Here is a 22,712-nt window from a genome sequence, read left to right on the forward strand (position 1 = left end):
GCCTTGTCAGGGCATGGGAAGATTCGAAAGGATGGAAAAGGAAGAGGGAAGGAAGCGGGCATGGCCTTAATTTAGGTACCATTCAGGCATTTGTCTAGAGGAGAAATGGGAAAACACGGAAATCCACTTTGAGGATGGCTGAGGCGGGAATGGAGCCCCCCTTTTCTCAGTTGACCTACCAAGGCTGAGAGGACCCCGTGCCAGCCCTCGTACCACTTTTCAAATTTTGTGGCAGCTAATCACACTAACCACTACACCACAGAAGCGGACACCAACTATGATATCGTTGTAATATTGTTCTGGGATTAGAGCTTTGGCAGCTTTATAACATTATATTTTAAATATTCGACTGTCGGGGAGGTTTTGTACGCTAAAATATTATATTCTCACAGGCCATGTCCTAATTCTTTTAGATAACATCAGATTGTCAAAAGCCAATGCCCAGGTTAAATATTGAAACAGTTACACAAGCCCTGGTCAGCGAGTTCTTGATTCGTGCTCTTGAAGAATGGATGACGCGGGATACCTGAGATAACAACACGTTAATACCTTACGTTTTGACATCGCTAATGGGATTTATTATGCACTTATTGCAGTGTAATAGTAAGCAGCTTCAACAACCTATCAGTGACATTACGTTGACTAAGTTCAAAAGATTTCTGTTAATTAACATTGCGTTGTAAATACAAAGAAAGTTAACCTAGCCTCTATGGTTCAGTGGTAGAGTGTCGACCTCTGGATCCCAAGATAGCCTCTGGGGTTGGCAGCTAATCATGCTAACCAATACACCACAGAGACGGACATTTTCAAAAAGTACTGCAGTATTATCGGTCTAATTTCCACTTAACTACCCGACATGATGGTGAGCGGTTGGGTACTGTGCATTGAGAACAATATGCGGCACAAATTGCGGGTATTTTTGGATGTTCGTATTAGCAAAACTTTACGTAGAGAAAACAGTATAAGACGACGGAGAAGGCGGTGGGTAAGGTCTTCAACGTGTTGGGCACATCTCCCGCTACGCGATTAATTGATCCAGGTGGGAGGATTATGGTGCATACAAATGTGCAATACAAAGCAGTCAACTTTGAGCACACGCTGCGTTTTACTGCAATATAGATGAAATAAATGGCCTTAGTTTGCAACATACTCCTATTTACACGGAGGAACATTCTTATCTAGCCAGAAGTTTCGGCGTGGTTATTTTGAACGTGTGTGGAAAATGAGTGGAATCGCGACACAGTGGTCGATTAACTCAAGTCAAAATTGAGGGAAAGTGTTTAGATCTATAGAGCGGATACAAGAACCCACAAAATGTCCACTGCAATTGGACTGAATTGCAGGGAACGAGCACGTGGAGACCGCTCAGATGTTGAACAGAGATCATCTCACGTAGAACCCGAAAAGGTGCCACTCACTAATGTTGAGAAGCAAAGGAGGACCGGCGGACGCGAAAAGGCGGCGGACAGAAAAGATTGCCATCTCTGTTACAATATCCGATTTCTTCGCAAGGGTATTTTAATTTGCAATTAGTTATATGTAACTTAACTACGGTTTTCTTACACCGAGAAATGACCAATTTATAATTTTCGAATTGCACAGTTAAAATATTACAAAACTGTAATACTAGTGTGACACGAAAAAATAATATTTATTGGAGGTAATAGGATTATGAAAAGAATAATTTAGTTTTGTCAATAGTCGTTTTCAAACTCAAGTTTTAAAGATACTGCTGCTAAACTTCGTATTATTGAGGTGCAAGCCACGCGTTACTCATATTTTTGTGGTGTTACCATCAACGTGCTTTGAAGTAAAGAAAATGTGCAATTAGAGAGAGAGAGAGAGAGAGAGAGAGAGAGAGAGAGAGAGAGAGAGAGACCAGAAAAACTTGATGATGATGATGCTTGTTGTTTAAAGGGGCCTGACATCGAGGTCATCGGCCCACCAGAAAAACTGGTGAAGGTTCTTCCTCATAGAAAGTGAAAGCTTTTCAAATTTGGAGTACAGGTCTATGTTTCACTCCAGGCCACGTTTGGCCTCAGAATTTTGACATGGACCAAGGATCATTCGTATGACTTTCCTCTCCCTTATTTTCATGCTTTATTATTATTGATGTTTGTTGTTGTTTGTTCGTATCGAGCTGCTAAGGGATACATGCCTTCTCTGGGGTTTGATCTTTGTCCAGTGCTCCGCCATTCGTGGCCGTTGTTGTTCTTATATTTCCTCCACCCACGTCTTTCTCGTTTCTCGCCACTTCTTGGAAACCACGGTGGTCTCCTGAGTGGGTTGCGTGCTTGTATATGTTCATAAGTGATCCCTATCTCCTGTAGGTCCCGTTTTACCTCCTTGAACCACTTTGTCTGGGTATTCTTATCTTTTCAGATCTGGTTGGTTTCATTCTTACCAAACGGCTCTAAAATGCAATTCTTCTCCTCCACATGATATCAGAGATCTTCTGTACATGATTATTCAGCCACTGGTTATGCGGACGTCCATGTTCATCTCTGCCCTTAATTGAGTGAGGAATATTTTTAAAGATCTTTCTTTAATTTCCAATTTTTCTATCAGATCTTTCTTGTTCAAATCAAGCCATTCCGCTTCCTATAAAGTCTCTGACCTTATGACAGTGCAGTAATGTCATAATTTTGCGTTCAATAATATGGATGTTTGGTTGTAAAAGTATTTTTATAATAATAATAATAATAATAATAATAATAATAATAATAATAATAATAATAATAATAATAATAATATATATATAATATAATATAATATTATATGATATTATAATATTAAATAATAATAATAATATTATTATTATTATTAATTAATGTTATTATTATTATTATGATTACGGACTTTCCGTGGAGCAGAAAGAGGGGAAATAAGGTGCTGGTTGGAATGGGTCTATCTACTATATCAAAGATTAACTTAAAACTTTGAAAATGAAGGTTGTGTTTCTTTTCAAATCACAATGTTCGCTAGGTGAAGAAAAGAAAGATCAGGTACAATAACAATCTATATACAAGAATTGGAAAACTCAAGAATAGGGAATTTAACAGACTTTAGGCTTCAAGCCCCTAGTTTCCAACTTTACAATATCGCCAATTAGCGTTTACATGGACAAGGAGAAACCTCCCAAAACAAGAGCACCTTGCTCCAAAGGTTACAGATACGGCCTTCCAGTATTCCAATGACACCCCTCAATATTACAGGAATCTCAGAAAAGAGCTTGCATGCTCTCCAACATTAACCAAGGAGACTGCGCTCCTAATTTCTTACAAAAACTTACAAATTTCTGGCCTCTCTAGGCCCAACCTATAATTTACAAATTTTACACAGTGGTATTATTATCCAAACTACTGGGCCTACGTGGAAAGAAGAACAGGTTAAATTACTGGCCCGAACACAAAATTAATGGAGGCGTACATTTGCGCGCCTAGAAAATTAAATACTGAACCCTAATTGGGCCCTCGGCCCGATGATGCAAAGGCTACTGAGGTGACTAGAATGAAGGTTAATTGAATGCTTGACAGAAAAGAGAAACAGTTACAAAATCGTAGTCACCTCACACTAAGTTGAAGGGGAACTCGAGAGGGTAACGCACTCTCTATCCCCCATTTACAGTTTAAGATTTTATGAAATTTTACATTAGCCGGAATAAAGTTTACATTTTAGAAAACAGGTGGTTACATAGTTAGAAATTTGAACCTTCCCATGGTGTAAGTCTGCGGAGGTAGCTACGGGGAGATATGACTGGTGGCCATTACCTAGGCTGATGAACTGCGTGGCGAAGAGTGAGGCGCCTCGCCTCCTGTCTTAACACACACAATCTCAGACATTCGGCGATCTAAAGACATGGTAGCCTGAAAAGGCCGCAGCTTATATAACCGAGGAGACGGTTCGACTGGGTTCTGGACTAAATCCGGACACACCCTCTCAATATTATTTGTTAAACCAAAAACCTACAAGAAGCCAGTGATTGGCTGAAAAATATGTACAGAAAATTAGTGATTGGCCAGATTAAAAAACTGGCGGACTGAGACAGAAGTAATGTAAACCTTGAAATAACAAAATAAATGAAATTTAATTTAGTTGAGAAAACATAATAACACAAAACTTCCTTAAATCAATAATTCTTTTAACTTGCACCAGAGTGTGTTACCTCAATTTTTATGTAACGACATCTATGCAGAAAAGTTTAAACTTCTTGACGAAAACCAAAACAAAACAAATAAGTCCAGTCAGTTTAGGCAACTTCAAAAGAACACATTACTCAATAATTCACTGATGACATCTTCTGGTCAATGTCCCAACTTCATGCCGTATCTGTTTCACGTTTTGTTAGAGAGATAGCGTTCCTTAAGGCGCTTCTTTTAAACGTACGGGGTTGAGGTGTACCTCCCGATATTATTATTATTATTATTATTATTATTATTATTATTATTATTATTATTATTATTATTATTCAGCTCTGTCACGAATTATTCAGGGCAGAGAGCGGTTTTGCATTCTTTTCCAGATATGAGAGTTCTCGTGGTGCTTAGTATGGTGCTAGCTGCCGTCACAATAGCAGAGGCTACTGAGGTCTCCAATACGGTGAGCGTATCCATCAGAGGTCGCACGAACCAGACGGGTCACCGAATAACAGAGGTAAGTACTGTCATGTTACAGTTCAGTGAGAGTTGGAGTTCATTGATTGAGTCTCTTCAGGAAGATTTACATTAATTGAGACCTGGGTATCAGAAAAGTAACACAGGAAGCTAATAAGTACAAGTTCCGCAGTTCACTGTGTTGCTTCTCCATGAAAACACGTGTGGTGACTGTTCTCGGCCCGTTACAGCATGACTTTGTTCCAAAAAAAAAAAAAAATGAAAACTTTGCAGGCAAGGAATATACCTTATTTTATTTTAAAATAATCCTTTCATACAGTGTACGGAATAGTAACCTAACCATAATTTAAGTTGCCAGTCTTTATCTAAAAATTTAAAGGCCACTTCATCCAAAAATGAAGTACGGCATGCGGCAAAGGAAACGACACAAAATTTTATTATTGCTCATCTTCTGTCCAAGTTTACCCAACAACGAACTATTTATTTCTTTCTTTTTCTTTCTGCCTTATTTTATTCATATATTTATTTTTAGGCATCAGCTGGTGGTCCCGGGTTAGATTCCTGGTAGGGTCCGGGATTTTAAACTTCATTGTATAAAAACCGATGGCTCCATGTCTGTGTGTGTGTGTGTGCGTGTGTGGGTGCGTGTGTGTACCGTCTTCATCATTAGAATTCACCACAGGTAGGCCCCAATCCAAACAGACGCGCAGGTCGCTTATAAAGCGTCAGCTCGAAGAACCTTCTTCAGGCCCCTTCGGAGGCCACATGGCATTATTTATTTATTTATTTATTAACTGTACATAATACCTCGACGTATCGTCAATTCAGTGTCGTGTTCATTTCTGTACTTTTGGTTCTCATATCAGACTAGAATGTGTTTATCGTGGAACATATGATGGGGCGTCAGTTAGCTTTACATTAAAGAACACTACGAGGAGTGATTTAATTAGGATGAACCAGGTAATAGAGCAATATTAGCTGTCGCTGACAAGTTCCGTTATATGGGATCGGTCTTCTAACCACGAAAGTGAACAACAGGACGCCCGAGAACTGTCGCTACAAACGAGAATCATGAACGACTTCTCCATTAAGTGTTACAGTCCGCATAACATAGCCCCGATGATCATCACTGAAACGGGATTTGTGCGAGAGATCTGTGCGGAGGATGTTTTGAGAGCTGGACGGATTTTCATACCGGGTTCAAGTTTCTCAGCGTATAATAGAAAGTCAAGAACAAACACGATAACAATAGTGTTGTCAATTTCTTGTGCAATTTATGGTTTTACCTCTTTGAGTTTTTATCTTCCTGCTGCTGACTTCATTACTTTTAATCTATCCTTTCTCTTTTTTATTGTGTTACCTTCTTCTTTAATTCTCGGTATATCTAATGCTGAGGATAATTAGTGGCTTGCACCGCAGTCCTATAATAACTAATCCACAGTTTTAGCCATTCAGGCAAGCAACACAATGTTGAAAATATCCTAGGGATATGACTTTTGAATTTTAGGTAAATAAAATATAGTAAAGTATGGAAACAAATTCTTTATTTATTCCGAAAAATTACAATCATTCTCTTAATCATCGATTAGATTAGTTTTCTGCTTTTTATGTACCACTACGAGCGATAATGTATGTGAATACGTTACTTCACTTAAGCACCACTACGAGCGCTAATGTGAGTCAAAGCTCTCATAACTACATTCGGTGTGGACATTATTAAAAAAAATCAGAAAAGTCAGATGGTATTGAACCAAGGAACAAATTACAGAAATAATTATGTAAATAAGTTAATTTAGCTAGGTTTTGAGTAAAAAAGAAAACGAGTGGAAAATAAGTGGTTTTAGGCTGTTTTTACGGAACTGCATTTAGCCTCGAAATGATTAGTGAAATTTGTTTCTTTATTTGTTAAAGATATCCAGGACTAACAATTTCAAACCTTTACGGGTCCTTTATCCCTCCAGTTTTCGGTACAATTGCGGAAATCGCTTAATTAAACGGTTTTCGTGGTACGGGGACCCTACTTTGTATGCTAAGAAATGTTTTTAACATTAAAATGTTGTTGTAATTTATATCTTTCTCACAGACACTTCCAATATTAATAGTTAGTGAATTATTTAATACAATTTGATCTTCCCTCGTTGTCATTATATCTAAGTTTTTATCTCCGTTTCCTTGCTTAATATCAGTTATTTACCTTTCATGTCAGTTTACATAGGTTTCTGGGTGTTTTCCTTCAATTTTATTCTTTCTTTTGAGCTGATCTAAAAACTTTGAATCTTGTACGAATAGAGGGATATTGTGAACGTTTAAATTATGCCTATTATTATTATTATTATTATTATTAGTAGTAGTAGTATAAGTGGATGGATCTGCGTCCTCCACCTCCACCGCCCCTCCCCAGAGGCATCTTCCTCCTCCTCCTCCTCAGGCCGTCGGGAGAGTCCTCCTTCTCCTCCTCCTCCTCAGGCTCTCCGCAGAGGCCCTTCTCCTCAGCCTCCTCAGGGCCTCGGGAGAGCCACCCTCCTCCTCCTACTGCGGCCCTCCTCAGAGGCCACCTCCACCACCTCCTCCTCACGCTCTCGTTAGAGCCCTCCTCCGCCACCACCGCCATACACGTTCTCGGAAGAGGCCCCCTCCTCACGCTAGCTAAGAGCGCGACCCTAACCTCACTTCCGCCATCTTGGAGGGGCTTAACCTAACTTTTTATGCGTAAGAGAGCTAGCCTAACCTCACGGAAGGGTCTAACCTCAGTTTTACAGCCGGAAGCCCTTCCTGACGCCTAAGAGCGCGACCCTGACCTTACATGCACTATCTTGGAGGGGCTTAACCTAACAAGGAGAGCTAGCCTAACCTCACGGAGGGGACTGAACCTCAGTTTTACGGCCGTCTGCCCTTCCTGATGCCTAAGAGAGTGAGCTTAACCTTACATCTGCTATCTTGGAGGGGCTTAACCTAACAAAGACAGCAAGCCTAATCTCATGGAAGGACCTAACCTCAGTTTTACGGCCGGATGTCCTTCTCGACACAAATTGCACAAGATGGCAGCTATACATGACTCCTTATGAGACTCCTTAGGGGTGCTTGCGCAAGATGGTGGCTGCAAGATGGCTGCTATACATAGGCTCTTATGAGACGACCTTGGGATGCTTGCGCAAGATGGCGGCTACAAGAAGGCAGCTAAACATGGGTCTTTATAAGATGCCTTAAGGGCGCTTACGCAAGATGGCGGCTGCTCTAATGAGACGGCTTAAGGGTGCTTGCACAAGATGGCTTGAGACGCCGTAAGGATGCTTGCGCAGGATGGCGGACACAAAATGGCGGTTATACATAGCTTCTTATGACACTACATAAGGCTGCTTGCACAAGATGACTGCTGCTCTTATGAGACTCCCTAGGGATGCTTGCACAAGATGGCTGCGACAAGATGGCGGCTATACACAGCTCCTTATGAGACGCCCCAGGGGTGCTCACACAAGATGGCTGTTATACACAGGCTCTTATGAGACGGCCTAGGGTTGCTCGCACAAGATGGCGGTTATAAACAGGCTCTTATGAAGTAAGCTAGCTTAGAGACTACTGCGCAAGATGGCAGCTTCCGTTATGTATGCGGTAGAGGGCAATTTGAAATTCCTCGTGCTCTTTAAAGCTACATTCTTTTTGACAAGCTGCCATCTTTAATCAACAGAGCACCGTGCTGCTATCTTTATCGTAGTAGTGGGCAATTTCCACGTCACAGCTGTCATCCGACATCTTGCATCGCTAACATTAGTGCCGCCCTCTTGAGCTACTTACCTTTGAAATGTAGTGGCGGACAATTTGAAAAATTCCACATGCTTTTTGACAGCAACCATCTTTAATCAACTGACCACCGTGCTGCTCTCTTTAGCTATTACTTTTGAAATGTGGTGGCGGCAATTTCTACGTGCACTTGTTTGGAAACAAACCCACGTGCTTTTTCTGACAAGCTGACAGCAGCCATCTTTAATCAACAAAGCAACGTGCTGCCATCTTTATCGTAGTAGCGATAAATGTAAAAAATTCTAGACACCTGTCATCCGCCATCGTTAATTAACAGAGCACCATGCTGCCATCTTTAGCTACTGTCTTTGAAAAGTGGTGGCAGTAATTTGAAATTGTATCCAGCTGCGATCGTTAATCAACAGTGCACCGTGCTGCTATCTTTAGCTACATACCTTTGAAATGGGGTGTTGGGTAATTTGGAAAAATCCGTTCGCTATCATTAACTTTAGTGCATACGTGAACCTAACCTCTCATCTACCACCTTGAAGGAGAATATCCTTAGTTTACGACAGGATGCCCTTCCCGACGCTAATTAGCATTTACAGGTTATTACACAAGATGGTGGTTGCTGTTATGACCTTCTCCTCTGTTAAGGTACAAGTTTAAACATGCATCGTGAAGGCTAGAGTGAGCACGTGCTGCAGTAATGACGTTATTGTATATGTTTAGACTTGATCGTTTTCTCAAGAGTAAGGAGGCAAAGGAATGCAATAAATATGCATCATGAAAGCAAGAGTGTGCATGTGCTGCAGCGAATACGTCATCATAGTTGTGCACATTTAGATTTGCAGATTACAAAAGAAGTGAATGAAACATAACAAAACTAGAATCGAACACTGTGCTCTATGTCGTTAACTTTAACTTGCGTGTAGAACATTGTTTTATGTGTTCAGATCACCAAATAAGTAATAACAAGACTAGAATCGAACACTGCACTCGACACAACATGTGTTTAGAACATGTCAGGGATACCATTGTTCTAAGAAGATCAGATTTCCGCACATTCCTTGTAGGTCTAAAGGGCTAATAGGCTAATAGGCTAAAGGGCTACTGGGCAAAAGGGCTAAAGGAGATAAATTGCTACAGGGCTAATGGGATAAAGGGCTAAAGGGCTAACGGGCTAATGGGCTAGGGTGCCTCTCCTCTCTTTATCCGGGCTTGAGACCCGCTCTACATCTACAGGCGGAGTTAAGACCCTAAGGAAGGGAGAATATTGGAAAATAATCTATACGAATATAGCTACTCGATCGACTACATACTACGGAAGGATGATTTAGTTGAGGGTAAGCGCTAGGATTGTAGGTAGGTGTTTAAGCTGTTGTACTGTCGAGAGAGAGCTATTACTTAATAATACCTACACGACGTAATTCATGCTCTATTACAAAAATATCTGCTTCGTACTCTGTGTAACCAGCATCATGATAGGCTCTTAGCAGTTGCAAACGTTTTACAAGTACGTTGGGGTCTTTACAGTATCCTATGTCGACATAGAGTAACAGAGGCTTGTTATGAACTTTGAACCTATATGCTGACCGTTCATGTGTAGGGACTTGTTTTGATGCAATACGTGCTTTAGCAGTAGCGTTTCTAGGTGCAAACTTAACTTGTTTCGATAGCAATGAAGCGTTCAAATTTTCTTCTTTATCTTGCATCTCTTCTTGAGATGTTTGCACTGCGACAGAACGTGTAGTAGGCTTAGAAATTGAAGTAAAATCATTAAGCTGTAATGGCAATGAAAAACTGAGATCTTCGTTTTCGTCATCTCCTTCTTCTCCTTCTTCTACGACTTTCCCTTTACTACTCTTTTCATCAACATCATGACCCTTATTATCATAATCATGACCTTGCTTCTCTTTATCTTGAAGTTTGTGCTTAGCAACAGAACTTGTAGCAGGCCTAGACAAGAAGGGAGAATTAAAAGTCTCTCGCAGAGGTGTTCGCTTGAATACTGTTGAGCTCTTTGTATTTTGTTCTCGATGAAGCTACATTACACGTGGCTTCATGGCGTTGAGCGTTGCATGCCTTCTTGAACACTCTTCTACAATGTTTACATTGAAAAATTGTCCTACATGATATCTCATGACGTGTCTTGTGTTAGCTTCGGGAAAATGCTTTTCCACACTCTTTGCAAATATACCTAGATATAGGGTTTTCCATGACGGACTTATATCTTCTGCTAACAGATTCTTCTTTAAATCTGCAAGACACTTGTTACTCGCTACTTCGATGATGCGAACAGCTTAGTGATTAACTGTAAACTAACACAAAAACGCATAACCAAGATAGCAACAGTGAGGTTTAACCCCGTCAGTAAGGCAGATGTGAGGTTAGCGATGTTCTGTTGTTTGATTTTAAATTCCGCACTACGACATGCATAAGGTAGCAGCCTTGAGGTTTAGTGCCGTAAAGATGGTAGCAGTGAGGTTAGCCATGCTCTATTCTTAAAAGTGAGGTTAGGGTCCGTCAAGATGACAGCTGTCAAAACGCACGAGCCTTTGTTAACCAACTAGAGCACGTTGTTTATGATTTATTTAAAAGAGTACACATCTGCGAGGGATTTTTAATTCTCCCTTGTTGTCTAAGCCTGCTACAAGTTCTGTTACTAAGCACAAACTTCAAGATAAAGAGAGGCAAGATCATGATTATGATAATAAGGATAATGATGTTGAATAAAACAGTCGTAAAGAGACAGTAGTAGAAGAAGTAGAATAAGAAGAAGAAGATGACGAAGAAAACGAAGATCTCAATGTTTCATTGCCATTACACCTTGATGATTTTACTTCATTTTCTATACCTACTACACGTTCCGTCGCAGTGCAAACATCCCAAGAAGAGATGCAAGATAAAGAAGAAAATTTGAACGCTTCATTGCTATCGAAACAAGTTAAGTTTGCACCTAGAAACGCTACTGCTAAAGCACGTATTGCATCAAAACAAGTCCCTACACATCAACTGTCTGCATATAGGTTCAAAGTTCATAACAAGCCCCTGTTATCCTATGTAGACATAGGATACTCTAAAGACCCCAACGTACTCGTAAAACGTTTGCAACTGCTAAGAGCCTAACATGATGCTGGTTACACAGAGTACGAAGCAGATATTTTGTAATAGAGCATGAATTACGTCGTGTAGGTATTATTAAGTAATAGCTCTCTCTCGACAGTACAACAGCTTAAACACCTTCCTACAATCCTAGCGCTTACCCTCACCTAAGTCATCCTTCTGTAGTATATATTCGATCGAGTAGCTATATTCGTATAGATTATTTTCCAACATTCTCCCTTCCTTAGGGTGTTAACTCCGCCTCTAGATGTAGAGCGGGTCTCAAGCCCGGGTAAAGAGAGGAGAGGCACCCTAGCCTATTAGCCCGTTAGCCCATTAGCCCCTTAGCCCTTTAGCTTCTTTAGAACTTTAGCCCTTTAGCCCATTAGCCCTTTAGCACTTTAGTTTCTTTAGCCCTTTAGCCCTTTTGCCCATTCACCCTATAGCCTAATAGCCTATTAGCCCTTTAGACCTACAAGGAATGTGAGGAAATCTTTTCTTCTTAGAGCAAAGGTATTCCGGACATGTTCTAAACACATGTTGTGTCGAGTGCAGTGTTCGATTCTAGTTTTGTTATTACTTATTTGGTGATCTGAACACATAAAACAATGTTCTACACGCAAGTTAAAGTTAACGACATAGAGCACAGTGTTCGATTCTAGTTTTGTTATGTTTCATTCACTTCTTTTGTAATCTGCAAATCTAAATGTGCACAACTATGATGACGTATTCGCTGCAGCACATGCACACTCTTGCTTTCATGATGCCTACTTATTGCATTCCTTTGCCTCCTTACTCTCGAGAAAATGATCAAGTCTAAACATATACAATAAAGTCATTACTGCAGCACGTGCTCACTCTACCCTTCACGATGCATGTTTAAACTTGTACCTTAACAGAGGAGAAGGTCATAACAGCATCCACCATCTTGTGTAATAACCTGTAAATGCTAATTAGCGTCGGGAAAGGCATCGTGTCGTAAACTAAGGATAGTCTCCTTCAAGATGTTAGATGAGAGGTTAGGTTCATGTATGCACTAAAGTTAATGATAGCGAACGGATTTTTCCAAATTACCCAACACCACATTTCAAAGGTATGCAGCTAAAGATAGCAGCACGGTGCCCAGTTGATTAACGATCGCAGCTGGATACAATTTCAAATTACTGCAACCACTTTTCAAAGATAGTAGCTAAAGATGGCAGCATGGTGCTCTGTTAATTAAAGATGGCGGATGACAGGTGTTTAGAAATTTTACATTTATCGCTACTACGATAAAGATGGCAGCACGTTGCTTTGTTGATGAAAGATGGCTGCTGTCATCTTGTCAGAAAAAACACGTGGGTTTGTTTCCAAACAAGTGCACGTAGAAATTGCCGCCACCACATTTCCAAAGTAATAGCTAAAGAGAGCAGCACGGTGCTCTGTTGATTAAAGATGGTTGCTGTCAAAAAGCATGCGGAATTTTTCAAATTTTCCGCCACCACATTTCAAAGGTAAGTAGCTTAAGAGGGCAGCACTAATGTTAGCGATGCAAGATGTCGGATGACAGCTGTGACGTGGAAATTGCCCACTACTACGATAAAGATAGCAGCACGGTGCTCTGTGGATTAAAGATGGCAGCTTGTCAAAAAGAATGTAGCTTTAAAGAGCACGAGGAATTTCAAATTGCCCTCTACCGCATACATAACAGCAGCCCCCATTTTGCGCAGTAGCCTCTAAGCTAGCTTACTTCATAAGAGCCTGTTTATAACCGCCATCTTGTGCGAGCAACCCTAGGCCGTCTCATAAGAGCCTGTGTATAACAGCCATCTTGTGTGAGCACCCCTGGGGCGTCTCATAAGGAGCTGTGTATAGCCACCATTTTGTCGCAGCCATCTTGCGCAAGCATCCCTAGGGGGTCTCATGAGAGCAGCAGTCATCTTGTGCAAGCAGCCTTATGTAGTGTCATGAGAAGCTATGTATAACCGCCATTTTGTGTCCGCTATCTTGCGCAATCATCCTTGGGGCCTCTCACGCCATCTTGTGCAAGCACCCTTAAGCAGTCTCATAAGAAGCTATGTATAGCCGTCATCTTGTAAAATAATTAGCTGTCAATGCCCAAGGGTTTAAGTAGGAACCGAACCGTTGTTCTCATCACTAGACTACTTTTTTTATGCTATCACGTTCCTGATACTGCGAACCTGCGTATTAGGCAGAACAATTTTTTCCGTTTTGCTCTACGACGCACCGTTTTCGAGATATTTAACATTTAGCATTTAAGCCCCAAATTTAATGAATCGAACCAGCACAGCATGCTATAATCTCTACCATAGCAATACCTAATCGAGTTACGAAAACTTACTTCAATACAAGCTGAAACTGACAAAATACCATAGGGCTTAAGTAGGAATCGAACCGTTGATCTCATCAGTAGACTTCTGGTTTCTTATGCTATCATGTTCCTTATACTGCGAACCTAGGTATTGGGCAGAAATATTTTGTCCGTTTTGCTCTATGACGCACCGTTTTCGATATATTAACATTTTGCTTTTAACCCCCAAATTTATTGAATCGAACCAGCACGGTACTTTAGCCACTAAGCTAGCCTTCTTGATAAGAACAGCAGTTATCTTGCGCAAGCACCCTTAAGGTGTCTCATAAGGAGCCGTGCGTAGTCGCCATCTTTATTCCGCCATCTTGCGCAAGCAACCTTACGGCATCTCAAGCCATCTTGTGCAAGCACCCTTAAGCCGTCTCATTAGAGCAGCCGCCATCTTGCGTAAGCGCCCTCAGGGCGCCTCATAGGGAGCCATGTATAGCCGCCATCTTGTAGCCGCAATCTTGCGCAAGCATGCCAAGGGAGTCTCATAAGAGCCTATGTATAGCAGCCATCTTGTAGCCACCATCTTGCACAAGCACCCTTAAGGCATAAGGAGTAATGTATAGCTGCCATCTTGTGCAATTTGTGTCAAGAAGGGCATCCGGCCGTAAAACAGATTAGGCCCTTCCATGGGGTTAGGCTTGCTCTCTTGTGTTTGGTTAAGCCCCATAAGATAGCGGATGTGAGGTTAGGCGGTGTCTCATAAGGAGTCATGTATAGCCGCCATCTTGTGCAATTGACGTCGGGAAGGTCATCCAGTCTTAAAACTGAGGTTAGGTCCTTCCATGAAGTTAGGCTTGCTGTCTTTGTTAGGTTAAGCTCCACCAAGATAGCGGATGTAACGTTAAGCTCACTCTCTTTGGTGTCAGGAAGGGTAACCGGCGGTAAAACTGAGGTTTTTGCCCCCTCCGTGAGGTTAGGCTAGCTCTGTTTGTTAGGTTAAGCTCCTCCAAGATAGTGCATGTTAGGTTAGGGTCGCGCTCGTAGGCGTCAGGAGGGGCATCCGGGTTTAAAACAGAGGGTAGGCACTTCCGTGAGGTTAGGCTAGCTCTCTTACGCATAAAAAGTTAGGTTAAGCCCCTCCAAGGTGGCGGAAGTGATGTTAGGGTCGCGCTCTTAGCCAGCGTGAGGAGAAGGCCTCTCCCGGGAGCGTGTGGCGCTGGTGCGGAGGAGGGCTCTCCCGAGAGCGAGAGGAGGAGGTGGCACAGGAGGACTCTGTGGAGGGCCGTAGGAGGAGAAGGTGGAGGATTGCCCTCCCGAGGGCCTGAGGAGGAGGAGGAGTAGGGCCTCTGAGGAGGGCCTGAGTAGGAGGAGGTGGAGGAGGGCCTCTCCCGGGGGCCTGAGGAGGAGGAGGATGCCTCTGCGGAGGGCTTTGGAGGTGGAGGCCGCAGAACCATCCACTTATACTATTATTATTATTATTATTATTATTATTATTATTATTATTATTATTATTATTATTCCAGGTTATAGGCAAATTCGTACTATTGTAATCCTCATGAAGTTTGAAGCCTAATGATTTGCTTAACTGATAGAGCTGCTCCTTTTATATCGTTTATTTACTGTCGTTGGCCATATTTATTAACATTATTGGCTTGTTTTTCTTAGTGTGGGTGTATTAGTATGTTTTCACCATCACTGATTGTGTAGGTGGACTTTTGTTTTTTATGGGATTTAATGAGTTTTTGTGGTTATAATATGGAGATTTAAGGAAAGTCCTCCGAAATTAACTGACGAGCGAACACATACATGTGTTACACTAGGATTCGGTTGAAATTTGGTACGAATATTCATGGGAAGCAGTAGAATACTGAGGTGAAAACTGCATGTGCCCAGTTCAAGTATAAACGCCAATATTGAACAAATAATAGCCGTAAAATTTGAAGTGCCGCGGGAGTATCGGGGTGTGGTGGAGAGGAAGGGAGGAGCGATGCAGCCTGTAACGAGCCACGCAGCGTATAGTTAGCGCGTTCCCCTTAACTTCCCGATCAGATGTGCAAAACGTAAATATGAAAACAGCACGTGAAACAAGTGTACAAAGGACGATGTTTGAACAACGGTGCCAATAAGGTTTGAAAAATTACAATGAGTAACAAGAACTCGGGCGTGAATTTTTCAAACCTTATTGGCATTGTTGTTCAAATTTCGTCCTTTGTACACTTGTTTCATGTGTTGTTTTCATATTTACGTTTTGCACATCTGATCGGGAAGTTAAGAGGAACGCGCTAACTGTACGCTGCCTGGATGCTGGCGCAGTTCGTTACAGCCTGGTTGGTTCACGTCCGCTGCTTCGCTCCTCCCTACCTCTCCGCCACACCCCGATACTCCCGCTGCACTTCAAATTTTACGACCATTTATTTGTTCAATTTTGGCGTTTAAACTTGAGCTAGGCACATACAGTTTTCACCTTAGCATTCTACTGCCTCCCACGAATATTTCTACCAAATTTCAACCGAATCCGAGTGTAACACATGTATGTGTTCCCTTGTGAGTAATTAATTGATTTTCATCATTTGAAGTGACTGAGCATTTTCGAAAGTTGTTCTGCGTAAGTAATTCAAGCCTGTATTGAAATGTTCTGGATTTATGCAGTATTTGTTATATTATATCAACCAAATGACTATTGTAATATTTGAAACACGCCGTAAACCCGTTCTTATTTTAGACTTATTTACAGATTATGAGTTCTCTAAGGCAACTTTTAATTACATATTAAGCGTAGAAACCGCAGATCCTCAACTTTCGTTGCATTCTAAGGGCCATATGTTCTCATCTCCAAACACGTTTAAGAACTACTCTCCCGCCGGGCTGCGTGGCTCAGACGGTTAAGGCGCTGGCCTTCTAACCCCAACTTGGCAGGTTCGATCCTGGCTCAGTCCGGTGGTATTTGAAGGTGCTCAAATACGACAGCCCCGTGTCGGTAGATTTACTGGCACGTAAAAAGAACTCCTGCGGGACTAAATTCCGGCACCTCGGCGTCTCCGAAGACCTTAAAAAGTAGTTAGTGGGACGTAAAGCAAATATTATTATTATTAAGAACTACTCTAGTTGCGAATGGAGGAAGTGTAAGTGATTATTTCCTTGTCTATGATTCTTTTTGTGTGTGTTTTGAGATTTTTTTCATTCCTGGCGTGTTTTCACTGCCTCTTTAAGTATTTTTCGGTGACGCTCGAAGTGTCATATGATCTTTGCTTTTCTTTATAGGCGATTCACTTTGTAGAGTGAAGTGTATTGAGACAAATATCAACTGACAGTCCACGAACCACAGAGATTTAATCCTTGGCCCATCCTAGAATTGAAACCTTGCTCTCTGAACCGAAATATAGTACACTATATTACGTAATAATAATAATAATAATAATAATAATAATAATAATAATAATAATAATAATAATAATAATAATAATATAAGAAGGAAAGATAATACGGTATAACTAGGAATATCTACAAAAAATGTTTATCTAAAAATATCAAAATACAACACAGTAGTCAAACCGGAATACCCACACGCGAGTGAATGTCTAGTACTGAATTACAAGCTGAACAAAATAGAAGTACTGGAAATAAATATTATACGGAACATATTCGGTCCGCTGAGAACTACAGAACTTTGGAAATCAAGAAGTAATGATGAGGTATACCGGAACATTGAAAACATACCGGAAACAATTCAGAAGTGGTGATCGATATTTTTGGACATTTGATGTATACAGAATGGACGACAAGGGGTTAACCAAACAGATCTTCAAATGTCTTCGGAACATGAAGTCAACAATAACCTGCATTCATGAACTCAAGAGAGATTTGGAAAGAAACGATGTAAGAGAAGAAGCAGAGGGAAATTTTTAAAACAAAACTGTTAAAAATAGAAGAATTTCGATGTCGTAAGGGATATAAATCAGGCTCAAAATGGTCCGAGCAGAGGAAGACGAAACATAGTGAGCAATTGAAGGAATATTGGGAAGGGAGAAGCAACAACAAAGGCGGAAGCTTTGAAATTGTCACTTGGTTCCTAAAAGACCCTAACGGAGAAAGAATATTAACAAGAGTAATAATACTAATGAAACTTTATAATGTCTTGCGGCTATTACAATCACAACTACTCAGTTCTTGCAAGGTAGACCCTCCGATTAGGCTGGGGATCGTCTGCTGTGTATAGGAGGAGGGCAGTCTTGTGCGTCGGTTTCAGAAGTGTTTGAGACAGCAGAAATATAAAGTCCTTGAAGCATGGGACTTAACATCTTACGATTAAATCCCACGATGCAGACAGGAATCAAACCCTGAACTCCGAGGACCAAAAACCAAGACACTGACCACTCACCCATGAAGCTGAATATATTATTATTATTATTATTATTATTATTATTATTATTATTATTATTATTATATTTAGCCACTGTCCGAAGGGCATTGCACATATTCTACCACTGCTGTTGATGTCTGTGCACTTCACACTCTTTCAACACTGGAAGATCACGCCGGACACAGACTCTTCAAGAGAAATAGGCTATGAAAAAAAACCGCATTTGTAAAATCTTTGTTCCAGTTTGAAATCTCCTACGATCGTGTCGATGGCATCAGAGGCAAGACGGTGCCCTGGCAATTGGATATGGAACAAGGAGTTCAGGCGGGTTCCAGATACCTTCTGGCCAGGCTTTCGGGTAAGATAATTCACATATGTCACTTCACATTACGCTGCGATAGTTTAGACGAGCTTATTTGCTTCCCTGCAGCTCTAGAAAGAAATATTCCGTGGCTGACAAATGTGTGGGAATGTGCGCTGAGGACGTGAGAACATTAACCACTTTTACGGGCGAATGTACTTCTTTTATTCAGGTCAAATATTGATTAATATTTGCCAAAAATAAGCTCGTTGGATATTAAAAGTATTATACCAGTAGTATAATACAGGGATTCGGCCCCCACCTCCACCTCCGGTTCCCAGGGGCCTCCTCCACCGCCACCGAACTCGGGGGCCTCCCAGGGGCCTCCTCCACCGCAGCCAGGGGCCTCTTCCAGTGCTGCCAACTTAACCTTACTAGCGCGAAATTCGAATTGGTAAAAAAAGCCACGTGCTTTTTTTGACAGGCACGTGCTTTTTGACAGACAACAACCCATCGCTAACCTCACGGCTGCCATCTTGACTGGCCTAAACCTCAGTGCTACCAACTTAACCTAACTAGCGCGAGATATAAGTCGGTAAACAAATCCACGTGCTTTCCTGATAACCACGTGCTTTTTGACAGCTATCATAGACAACAACCCATTGCTAAACTCACTGATGCCATCTTGATGGGCCTAAACCTCAGTGCTACCAACTTAACCTAACTAGCGCGAGATTTGAATCGGTAAACAAATCCACGTGTTTTCTTGATACCCACGTGCTTTTTGACAGCTATCATAGACAACAACGCACCGCTAACTTCAGCGCTACCATCTTGACGAGTCTAAACCTTAGTGGTGCCAACTTAACCTCACTAGCGCGAGGTTTGAATCAGTAAACAAATCCACGCGCTTTTTGGACAGCTGCCATCCGCCAGCTTTAATCAACAGAACACCGTGCTGTCCTCTTTAGCTACATATCTTTGAAATGTGGTGGCGGATATTTTGAAAAATTCTTTTTGATAGCAGCCATCTTTAATCGACAGGGATCCGTGCTGTACTCTGGTGGCAGGCAATTCCACGTGGCAACAGTCATCTCTAATCAAGGGAGCACAGTGCTGCACTCTTTAGTTGAAATGTGATGGCGGCAATTTGAAAACTTCTACGTGCTCTTGTTTGGAAACAAAGCCACGTGCTTTTTTGACACCTGACATCTGCCATCTTTAATCAAGTGAGCACAGTGCTGCACTCCTTAGCTACATATCTTTGAAATATGGTGGAGGCAATTTGAAAAAATCTACTCGCTTTTGTTTGGAAACAAACCCACGTGCTTTTTTCATAGATGTCATCCGCCATCTTTAGTCAACAGAGCACCGTGCTGCCCTCTTTAGCAACAAACATTTAACATGTGGTGGCGGACAATTTGAAAAATTCTTTTTGACGGCAGCCATCTTTAATCAACAGAGCACCGTGCTGCTATCTTTATCGTAGTAGTAGACAATTTCTACGTCACAGCTGTCATCCGCCATCTTGCATCGCAAACATCAGTGCTGCACTCTTTAGCTACTACCTTTGAAATATGCTCGTGGATAATTTACAAATTCTACAGCAACCATCTTTCGACGCTAATTGCACAAGATGGTGGCTATACATGACTCTTTAAGGGTGCTCACGCAAGATGGCTGCTATACATGGGTCCTTACTAGACTCCCTTGGGATGCTTGCGCAAGATGGCGGCTATACATGGCTCCTTATGAGACACCCTAGGGATGCTTGCTCAAGATGGCGACTGCTCTTATGAGACGGCTTAAGGGTGCTCGCACAAGGTGACTTGAGACGCCCTAGGGATGCTTGCGCAAGTTGACGGAAACAAGATGCCGGCTATACATTGCTCCTTATGAAACGACTTAAGAGCGCTTGTGCAAGATGGCTACTGCTCTTATGAGACTCCCCAGGGGTGCTTGCGCAAGATAGCAGCGACAAGATGGTGACTATACATAGCTCCTTTTAAGACAGCCTAGGGGTGCTCGCACAAGATGGCGGCTGCTGTTATGCATGCGGTGGAGGGCCATTTGTGACAGCTCTCATCTTTAATCAACAGAGCATCGTGCTGCTATCTTTAGCTACTACTTTTGAACTGTGGTGGTGGGTATTTAAAAAAATTCTTTGTGCTTTTTTGACAGCTAACAACGGTCATCTTTAAACAATAGCGGTTATACGTAAGCTGTTAAGGCCTCTTCCTATGTCAAAGCATTGCTCTATCGAATAAGTTTAAACCTGCATCGCGAAGGCAAGAGTATGCAGCGATAACATCGTCGTGCATATTTAGACTTGCGAAACATAACAAGACTAGAATCGATGTTGTTAACCTCAACATATGATCAGAATATTGATTGACGTGTTCAGAACACTACATAAGTGATTAAGACTAGAATCGAACACTGTACCCGATACAACATGCGTTTAGAACATGTTAGGGGATACCTTTGTTCTAAGAAGATTAGATTGAAACATAACAAGTCTAGAATCGTTGCTGTTAACTTTAACATGTAATCAGAACATTGTTTGATGTGTTCAGAGCAAAAGTACAACTTCAATGATTTGCTTAGTGTAAAAATCGAAAACACACTGTGTACAAATTTCGTAGCTAACTGGCTCAGTAAACGATATTGCAAAAGTAAAACTTCAATGATTTGTCTAATGTAAAAATCCAAAAACACACTGTGTACATATCACGTAGCTAACTCGCTCAGTAAACGATATTGCAAAAGTACAACTTCAATGATTTGCCTAGTGTAAAAATCCAAAAACACACTGTGTACATATCGCGTAGCTAACTCGCTCAGTAAACGATATTGAAAAGGACAACTTCAATGATTTGCCTGGTGTAAAAATAAAAAAACGCACACTGTGCACATACTGCGTAGCCAACTTTCTCGGTAAAAGATATAGTAAAAGTACAACTTATGATATTTGTCTGGAGCGAAAATTTAAACTACTGAAAAAACTATATTGCGTAGCCAACTCGCTCTGTAAACAATAATCTGATTTAGTTACAATAGGAAAAACGTAGATTCAAACCCAGTTCTATTATCGCAAACACGGAGAGTAGAAATTAAACAGTACGATTGGTGCTATAAGAAATACATCGGTTACATTTAAGTCCGTAGCAGTCGAACAAGTTATCGCATAAACATGTAACATGAAATATCAGCCAATCTGTTGGCATAGGTTACAAGCATGTAGCTCATGCGGAACGATACAACATGTGTTTAGAACATTGCTTGGTGTGTTCAGAACACTAAATAAGTTATAAAGACTAGAATAGAAAACTGTACTCGATACAACATGTGTTTAGAACATATTACGGGATGCTTTGTTGTAAGAAGATCAGATTACAAAAGAAGTGATTAAGACTAGAATCGAACACTATACTCGATGTCGTTAACTTCAACATGTGATTTGAACATTGATTGATGTGTTCAAAACAAAAGGACTTTTCCTCCACCTCCTCCTCCTCATGTCTGCGTCCTTCTACTCGTCCTCCTCATCCTCCTAGGGCTAAATGGCTAAAAATCTAATTTGCTAAATGGCTGAAGGGCTAAAGGGCTGAAGGGCTAATAGGCTAAAGGGCTAATGGGCTGAAGGGCTAATGGGCTAAAGGGCAAAAGGGTTCCTCCACTACCTTACTACACCCTCCTCCTTCCGGAAGGAGTTAGCTGTATTAGGTACATTTGAACGCCCTCATCGATTTTAAATTTCGCGCTACTACATGAATAAGATGGCAGCCTTGAAGTTTAGCGACGTAAAGATGACAGCAGTGAGGTTTGCGATGTTCTGTTGTTGGATTTTAAATTACGCGCTACAATATGCATAAGTTGGCAGCCTTGAGGTTTAGCGCTGTAATGATAGCAACAGTGAGGTTAGCGATCTTCTATTGTCCTTCAAAGTGAGGTTAGGGTCCGTCAAGATGACAGCTGTCAAAAAAAAAGCACGTGGCTTTTTTTACCCACAAGAGCACGTGGTCGTGAGGTCACGGTCACGTAATCAATTCTTAGCTCTACGTCGTTAAGAGCAGCATTAGGATTAGCTATGTTTAAATATCTTAGGGACAGAACAGCAATAAGAATAGCTATGTTTCAAAGCGTGTACACATTACCTATCGATTTTGCATGCATGGAATATCGTACTAAACTTCTTCCGTTAGATTGTACTGCTGTCCTCGCATATCTTATACGTATGAACTTAAAGTACAAAGAATAGTCATATTTCAAAGCGTGTACACATCACCTATC

At 41.3% G+C, this 22,712-nt stretch overlaps 1 protein-coding gene across 1 annotated transcript in view; it reads left to right on the forward strand.

Moving 5' to 3' along the window:
• The window catches only part of LOC136877656 (hemolymph lipopolysaccharide-binding protein-like), a 44,156-nt gene that overhangs the window by 9,778 nt on the left and 11,666 nt on the right, over nt 1-22,712 (forward strand). The window contains exons 2-3 of the mRNA XM_068228692.1: nt 4,523-4,653; nt 18,362-18,476. Of these exons, the coding sequence (XP_068084793.1) occupies nt 4,525-4,653; nt 18,362-18,476 (244 nt within the window). The 5' untranslated portion in view covers nt 4,523-4,524. The remainder of the gene's footprint in view (nt 1-4,522; nt 4,654-18,361; nt 18,477-22,712) is intronic.

The sequence above is a fragment of the Anabrus simplex genome, chromosome 7 (assembly GCF_040414725.1).
Source record: "Anabrus simplex isolate iqAnaSimp1 chromosome 7, ASM4041472v1, whole genome shotgun sequence".
NCBI lineage: Eukaryota > Metazoa > Arthropoda > Insecta > Orthoptera > Tettigoniidae > Anabrus > Anabrus simplex.